The 8,428-nt window shown below is 39.6% G+C and overlaps 1 protein-coding gene across 6 annotated transcripts in view; it reads left to right on the forward strand.

The window, feature by feature from the left end:
- CFAP54 (cilia and flagella associated 54) overlaps nucleotides 1–8,428 on the forward strand; it is a 308,337-nt gene that overhangs the window by 224,765 nt on the left and 75,144 nt on the right. For all 6 annotated transcript variants that reach the window (XM_010836300.1, XM_010836298.1, XM_010836299.1 and 3 more), the window contains 3 exons: nucleotides 1,716–1,871; nucleotides 3,159–3,264; nucleotides 4,120–4,216. In XM_010836300.1, the coding sequence (XP_010834602.1) occupies nucleotides 1,716–1,871; nucleotides 3,159–3,264; nucleotides 4,120–4,216 (359 nt within the window). The remainder of the gene's footprint in view (nucleotides 1–1,715; nucleotides 1,872–3,158; nucleotides 3,265–4,119; nucleotides 4,217–8,428) is intronic.

The following is an 8,428-nucleotide window of genomic DNA, read 5'->3' on the forward strand; positions in this document are numbered from 1 at the left end:
AAATTATTAAAAATTCCAACATATGGAGGCTGAACAACACGCTGCTGAATAACCAACAAATCACAGAAGAAATCAAAAAAGAAATCAAAATTTGCATAGAAACGAATGAAAATGAGAACACAACAACCCAAAACCTGTGGGACACGGTAAAAGCAGTCCTAAGGGGAAAGTTCATAGCAATACAGGCACACCTCAAGAAACAAGAAAAAAGTCAAATAAATGCCTTTTGCTTTTATCTCAACATTTTTCTTCTTTAAACATAACAAGGTGATCATCAGTTGCCCGCCCTGATGGCCGTACTCCGTAGGCAGGCAGCCCTGACCTTTCTCAGGTCTGGCCCAGGGCTCCTATAACCTGCTACCACAGTGTCCTGGGCTTTCATTGCCTACACAGTCCACCACACAGTATTTTGATTGCCTGTCTGGCCGTTCACATTCCCTGTTAGACATTAAGCTCCATGGTCTCTCACTTAAGAGGTTTGCTGCAGAGTCAGGGTTTAGGGTATGGGCCCTGGAGCTGGACTGCCTAGGTTCAGATGGTGTGATTTTGGGCAATTTATTTAAACTTCACTGTGCCACTGCTTTTTCCTCTGTAACATGAGCATAATAATGATATCCACTCAGAGTTGGAAGGATTATATGAGATAATGCTTAAGTACTTGGGATGGTACCTGGCATTGTAGGAACCTTAGTTCTTATTTTCCACTTTTCTCTTTCTTATCCAGTGCCTAAGAATTCAGAAAATATTTGTGGAATAAATGTCTGGCTGTCTTTGGGGTGATTAGAAATTAAATCTAATGCCCCTTCAATAATACAATAATCCTTTATTATGTTAAGAAGTGATGGGACCATACCAGAAGTATGACTTGAGGTCTTTGTCCATAATGGGTTTGCAAACAAGTTATAATGAGAAAATATACAACGTGAGGAACCACTATAGAACTGAATAGAAATTACTGCCTATTAATATATGCAACTTTTATTGGGAACAACATAAAAGTTTATAAAACTTCCAGGTGTTTCACTACTAACAACCTTATCTCTGGAACCCAGAAGTCATGTAGAGCATTATGAACTTTTAGAACGGAAAAAGACTCAAGAGATTATCCTTCATCTTAAAAATGAGAAAAATGTTGAAATTTATCAAAGACCAAGTATCAAAAGGCTGTTGTTTATAGTTCATTGAAATATTTGGGTACTGAGTTTCCTTTAAGTGTTCTTCAATGCTAAAAACTAAAGACACCTAGAATTCTATTCTTTTTTTTGACCTTGCTAAGGGCTTGTGGGAGCTCATTTCCTGACCAGGGATTGAACCCAGGGCACAGCAGTGAAAGCCTGGAATCTTAACCACTAGGCTACCAGGGACCCTCGTCCCCCAACACACCCAGACTTCTTAGTTGCACCTACTGTGAGAGGAGTCTGTTAACTGGGAGGTTGGGTATGAATGGGTGTGTGTGTGTGCTGTCGTTTCATTCGTGGCCGACTCTTTACAACCACATGGACCTTAATCTGCCAGGCTTCTCTGTTCATGGGTTTCTCCAGGCAAGAATACTGGAGTGGGCTGCCATGCCCTCCTCCAGGGGATCTTCCCAACCCGGGGATCGAACTGGCATCTCCTGCACTGCAGGCCGGTTCTTTACACTAGCACCACCTGCGAAGCCCTTGTTATGAACACTCTGTATATTTCTCCCTCTTCATCTAACGTCTTTCTTTTAGGACATACAGTGGCCAAGCAAGTATATTATACCAGTAAAAAGAAGGATTCTTCAAAGTGGTTACCTGCCCTTCATTTTTTTGAAATAGCTTTGAAGCTCGCTAGGACATCAGGAACAGAAGAACATGAGGTGGAAGCTGAAATCTTTTTTCAGAAAGGTAAGATGTATTTGGAGTCACAACTATGATAAAGTTTGGCAAAACTTTTTTTCCTGTTAACAAAGGGCTTCTTAAAAATCTGGTCACTGATTATATAAAATATTGATTTTACAAAGGGCGTGGTGTTGACAAACACCTTGATGTCTCTGCCAAACTCCGTTTTGAATAAAGTGAACATGCTTATATTAAGTTTACATCTAGAAAGGGAAAAAAGACTCCTATTTTCATTTCTTTTACAATTATGACTGGCTTTCCTTATGCAAAGTTTCACGTTTGACACAAAAATCTCATTATCAGCCATTTAGCTATGAAAAATGTTACTTAAAGAATGCTTAGAAGATATTTTTATGCTGAATTTCATTACTTAGCTAAAATAGCCAGTTTCTGTAAAAGATACCTATCCATTTAAATAGCTATAGCATATCTATACTTATAACTTGCAATACACATTTGCATAATGCATTCATATAACTTTGTTGTGGCCATTTTAGCCCTGAGAAAAGTGATGATGACAATTGGTATCATTCATTGAACATCTACTAGGTACAAAGCACTATAACCAGTGTCTTACATCTCATATTGCCAGTTCCTACAATAGTGCTACAAGTTAGGCATGATCCATCCTGGTTGGCAGATGAGGGCAGTCTGGGTAAATAACCATCTATAAGTCAAGAGCTACTAAATGCCCAGATATGAACTTCACACGAGGTGGCTCTATGCTCTGTCCACGTGCTGCATGGAAACTGTCAATCCTTTTCACAGTGATTATGAGATTTCCCTTTCCAGTCCTTCTGGCTATAGAAGTAGCATTCCAGCGCCTGGCATTTGAAGGCTGCAGCTTACCATGAGGAAGGGGGAGCTGTGTGCACGCGAGAGCATTTTCATCATCTGTGTTGGTTTTCCAGCGTTTGCTGATTTTTCTAGGATTTGTTTCTAGCAAAGGTGTTTCCTATGATGCCTGCAATGATTGAGGAAAGAAGAAAATGGATGTAGATTAAAGGAATACACTGCAGGAGGAAGTGAGAGCGCAAAGTAAGGAAATGGAAGGAAAATAGGATGATAACACTTGTGTCCGAACAGTGAAAGGAGGCAGGGGAACCTCGAGGTGCCCAGGGAAGGAAGCAGCAGCTCTTTCCCCACTGGCGTACCTTCCAGCAGGAAACGAGAGATGGGCAAGCAAGGAGAACACATCCAGTTTTCCAAATTTCCAGCATAAAATATTTGTCCTGAAGTCCTAAATGATAGGAAAAAGAAAATGCATCTTTGTATATCCTTTTTCTCTTTCAGGCAAAATAGAATGTCAAATATTGATGGAAGAGAAACCTCCAACTATGCAACTTGAGAGTCTGTTTGAAGCTATACAGCTAAGCTTGAGAAATGATCAAAATTCAGGGTAAAAAAAAAGACCTTTCCATTATCACAATATGCATTTGGGTTTGAGTCCCGTGTTCTGGATGTGTGCTGAAATGACTGGGACACTCTCTTCCCATGGCAGGGCTAGTTTGGGGTGTTCATTGTCCAACTGGTTCACTGACTTCCTTTTCAAGCTTGTTGCTTTTGGCTCTGCCCTAAGGCTTCATTCTCAGTGACAGTTGATGACAGCAGTTAACCTGGTGACATACTGGACTGTAAATCACTTCCGGGCTATACTCAGCTTGATCTCCTATCAGTCCAAGGATACAGGAATTTCCACCAGATGTGAAATTGTATCGAGAAGGGATTTGTGTCATGCTGGTTCATCAGTGCCAAGGCTGGGCGACTCAATTCTGTATAATTGACTTAATGCACTGATTTAAATAACCCTGTCTGACAGGTTTGGTAGTGAACGCACAGCCCTCACCCACACCAAGTCATGGCTTTCAGCATAACTCTGTGTGTCTCTTTAGAATCTAATCAGTGTAGGAGGGTAGAGACATAGACCTGGTTTTCCAGGCTTGACTATCACTTCTGTAGTGCCTTGTGTGCTGGAATATTCCAGAATGGTCTTGATGCTGGACTCCTTGCAGTCATGGCAGGAGGATAGCACAGGACAAGGAAGAACACACAGCTGTCTTTAAGAGCTTCTGATTTCAGTAGGGAGGAAGATGCCAGTGTTTAAGCCACAGGTGCTATGAAAAAAGGGTCAGTTTGGAACAGATGCTAGTTTTGCCTGTTTTTACCTTCATTTGCCCACAAATTGTCACATGATGCAAAATGATGCTTCTGAGTACTGAGGCTATGTAGTAAGTACAATGTTTTATTGTTTTAGGTTGATAAGAGACTCCTACCTTGAAATAGCCTTATTATTTTTACACATGAGGAAGTTAAAGAGCAAACTTTCAGTGTCACCATTGATGAGTATTAAGGTAATAAATGATTTTATTAGAAATATAAAGTATTAAATGTAAAGTATATTGCCTTTGAGCTTGCTTATTTTGCTACTTCTGTGCTATGGATATAAAGAGACATTTTTCTTTGTGACTTGGAGGAATTAATTCATTATTTTAAGCTCATACTCATATTTAGATACCTCTTTGGACATTTTTACATAAGATTCTGGAAATGGATTTCATTTGGAGATTTTTGCCTGTTAAAATGTTATCCATGAAATGTCAGTCAGTCAGTTCAGTTGCTCAGTCGTGTCCAACTCTTTGCAACCCCATCAGTTACAGCACGCCAGGATTCCCTGTCTATCACCAACTCCCAGAGTTCACTCAAACTCATGTCCATCGAGTCAGTGATACCATCCAGCCATCTCATCCTCTGTCGCCCCCTTCTCCTCCTGCCCCCAGTCCCTTCCAGCATCAGGGTTTTTTCCAGTGAGTCAACTCTTCGCATGAGGTGGCCAAAGTATTGGAGTTTCAGCCTCAGCATCAGTCCTTCCAATGAACACCCAGGACTGATCTTCTTTAGGATGGACTGGTTGGATCTCCTTGCAGTCCAAGGGACTCTCAGGAGTCTTTTCCAACACCACAGTTCAAAAAGCATCAATTCTTTGGTGCTCAGCTTTCTTCACAGTCCAATTTTCACATCCATACATGACCACTGGAAAAACCATAGCCTTGACTAGACGGACCTTTGTTGGCAAAGTAATGTCTCTGCTTTTTAATATGCTATCTAGGTTGGTCATAACTTTCCTTCCAAGGAATAAGCGTCTTTTAGTTTCATGGCTGCAATCACCATCTGCAGTGATTTTGGAGCCCAAAAAATAAAGTCTGACACTGTTTCCACAGTGTCACCATCTATTTGCCATGAAGTGATGGTACCAGATACCATGTTCTTTGTTTTCTGAATGTTGAGCTTTAAGCCAACTTTTTCACTCTCCTCTTTCACTTTCATCAAGAGGCTTTTTAGTTCCTCTTCACTTTCTGCCATAAGGGTGGTGTCATCTGCATATCTGAGGTTATTGATATTTCTCCCGGCAATCTTGATTCCAGCTTGTGCTTCTTCCAGCCCAGCGTTTCTCATGATGTACTCCATGAAATGTAGGTGCATATAAATATGCTCAGTCATTAGGATTGATCAGATGTTTGCAGGAAATGACATATTGCTTAAGCTGATAGACAAGTATGGTTTTCATTACTGATGTGGCTGGCAAACAGATCATCTTTTGATAAGAAAAGTCATTCATTCATTTATCACATATCTATTGAGCATGTCCTATAACCCAGACCGTATTCTGGATAAAGCAGAGTCCAGGACAATCTCAGTGCTTGTTCCCACGCACTTACTCCTCAGTGGAGGGAGACAGGTAATAAACCTGTAAAGAAAGAAAGGTGGGAGGGAGTGAGGAAGGAAGAGAAGGGAAGGAAGGGTTGGGGTTGTTTTAGGTGGTGAAGTTTAGGATTAAGAAATAACTTGAGTTGGTGGGATTGTGAATGACTGCAGTGGAAAGAGGTGAAAAATGAGATTTGATCATTTGGGAGGGAGCCTTGCAGGGTGGCAGAGGCATGCACTCCATCAAGCAGCTCTTCCAAATAAGGGGCAGAAACATCTCCATTGATCCTGTGATCCTGTTGAGGTCAGAGGTTCAGCCTTTCTCAGGAGCTCCTAGAAATGCCAATGCTGCTGGTCTGTGAGCCACACCTGAGTACCCAGGATTCAGACAGGGAGATTTTCTTTCTTTTTTAAAAAAATTAATGTATTTATTTTAATTGGAGGCTAATTACAGTATTGTACTGAGTTTTGCCATACATCGACATGATTCAGTAGCAGGTGCAAATATGTTCCCCATCCAGAACCCCCTTCCCGCCTCCCTCCCCATCCCAGCCCCCAGGGTCATCCCAGTGCACCAGCCCTGAGCACCCCAGAGAGGGAGATTTTTTAGGCAGGAAGTTGGGTGGGGAACTTTGTGTTAATTTTTTTTTTTGAAAACTTGATTTTTATTTTTCAAAAAATACCATCTAATTGTTTATTCTTTAGATTTCAGTAGGCTTTATATATTTCATTCTCATTAAATAATCCTCTGACCCACCAAAAAACCTCTCCAGAAAATTTTGATGTAAAATCTCTAATCTTTGAGACAACATAAACATGATTTAAATTCTGTAGACAAATAGGCTTTCAGTCAGTTGGAACAACTTAAATGGTTGCTGCCTTAGGTGGGTAACAGCTATTTTTTTTTTTCATCAAAATAATTACATAGAAAACTTACTTTTGTGATATGATACACATCTTTACATCCAATAAGAGAAAACAGAAATCTTTGTTTCCATGGCAGTTTGCAATGCAAATTAATAAGATGCTAGGATAGAAAATATATCACCTTTTGGGCCTTCTCTAGGGAGCTGTTTATAATTAGGAGCTTAAACAAATAAGATTTGAATGAAAGAATAGTATAACTCCAGTGACTGAACAGCAACAACAAACACAATATGAGCATTATTTTCTGTATATCTTGACATGGCATAAATATTTTAGCAAGACATACAATTATTAGACACACAGAAAACAGTCAAAAACAACAAAAATTCATCTAGGCATATTCAGACCATTGAAATGAACATTTGAAATATGTCCTAGTAAAGACAATTGCTATATAAATGCTGAAAAGAAAACATTATTGTTTCACTTACATGGAGAGTCTGGAGTATAGTGACTGTCACCCTGGTTTGGGTTGGAATCCTATCTTCATGACACAGCAGTGGGAGCGAAGCCTTTCTAACCCAAGTTTCCTCATCTGTGAAATGAAGGTTACCCCTTAGAGTAGCTAGGAAAATTAAGTAAAATAAAAGACTCGGCACATAATAAATACCCAAAAGAAAACCCAAAAAGAGGTGAGGGGACTATCTTTTATCATTATGTAACTTTGACTAGACTCCAACATTTTATCTTTCTGAAGTATTTTGTACATAGAAGGCGATGGCACCCCACTCCAGTACTCTTGCCTGGAAAATCCCACCGACGGAGGAGCCTGGAGGGCTGCAGTCCATGGGGTCGCTAAGAGTCAGACATGAGTGAGCAACTTCACTTTCACTTTCACTTTCATGCTTTGGAGAAGGAAATGGCAACTCACTCCAGTGTTCTTGCCTGGAGAATCCCAGAGATGGGGGAGCCTGATGGGCTGCCATCTATGGGGTCGCACAGAGTCAGACACGACTGAAGTGACTTAGCAGTAGCAGCAGATATCCAATAGTTATTTGTTAGTTGAACTATTTCTTGAACATTCATTCATGTATTCATTCAATCAAGCCAACACTTATTGAGTGCTTAATGTATGCCAAGCATGTTACTCTCTTCCACTAAGAAGCATAGAGGAGCAAAGGAAAGAAATAATTGTATTGTGATGTATTGAGGACTATAATAAGATAGGTCAAGTAGAGAAGTAGAGCAAAGTGGCTAATTCTGCTTTGGGGGAATGTAAGAGAAAGCTTTATAGATGAGATGAGTTTTGGAGGATAAGTAGAAGTTTTCCAAGGAATTGAGAGAAAAAATAGTCTCCAAAGAGAGAGATTATCAAACACATGTTTAGAAAATAGATTTATTGAATCATAAATTATATCTATGAAATTAACCTATTTTAAGAGTGCAATTCATAGATGTTTAATGATTTTACATGTTGTGTAACTATCATCACCATCCAGTTTTAGAACATTTCCCTCATCTTCAAAAGATCCCAAGTGCCCATTTGCTATCATTCCCATTTCTACCTCTAGTCCCAGGTAACCATTAGTCTGTTTTCTGTCTCCATAGATTTGTCTTTTCTGTATAGTTCACTTAAATGGAATCAGACAGAATGTAATCTTTCATGCCTGCTTCCTTCACCTGGCATTATGTTCTTGAGGTTCACCCATGTTGTAACATGTAACAGTATTTGTTCCTTTTACTTCTGAGTAGTATTCCTTTATATAGTTTTATTACCTTTTCTTGATTCATTCAACTGGAGCTGAATATGAATTCATATGAACAATATGAATTGTTGCCACTTTTGGCTATTATGAATGATGCTGCTTTGAATACTCATATATAGATTTAAATATTTTAAACTTTATTTTTAATTGGAAGGTAGTTGCTTTACAATATTGTGTTGGCTTCTGCCGTAGAACAACGTGAATCAGCCATAAGTATACATATGTCCC

This window comes from Bison bison, unplaced genomic scaffold, assembly GCF_000754665.1.
Source record: "Bison bison bison isolate TAMUID 2011002044 unplaced genomic scaffold, Bison_UMD1.0 scf7180017864062, whole genome shotgun sequence".
Lineage (NCBI taxonomy): Eukaryota > Metazoa > Chordata > Mammalia > Artiodactyla > Bovidae > Bison > Bison bison.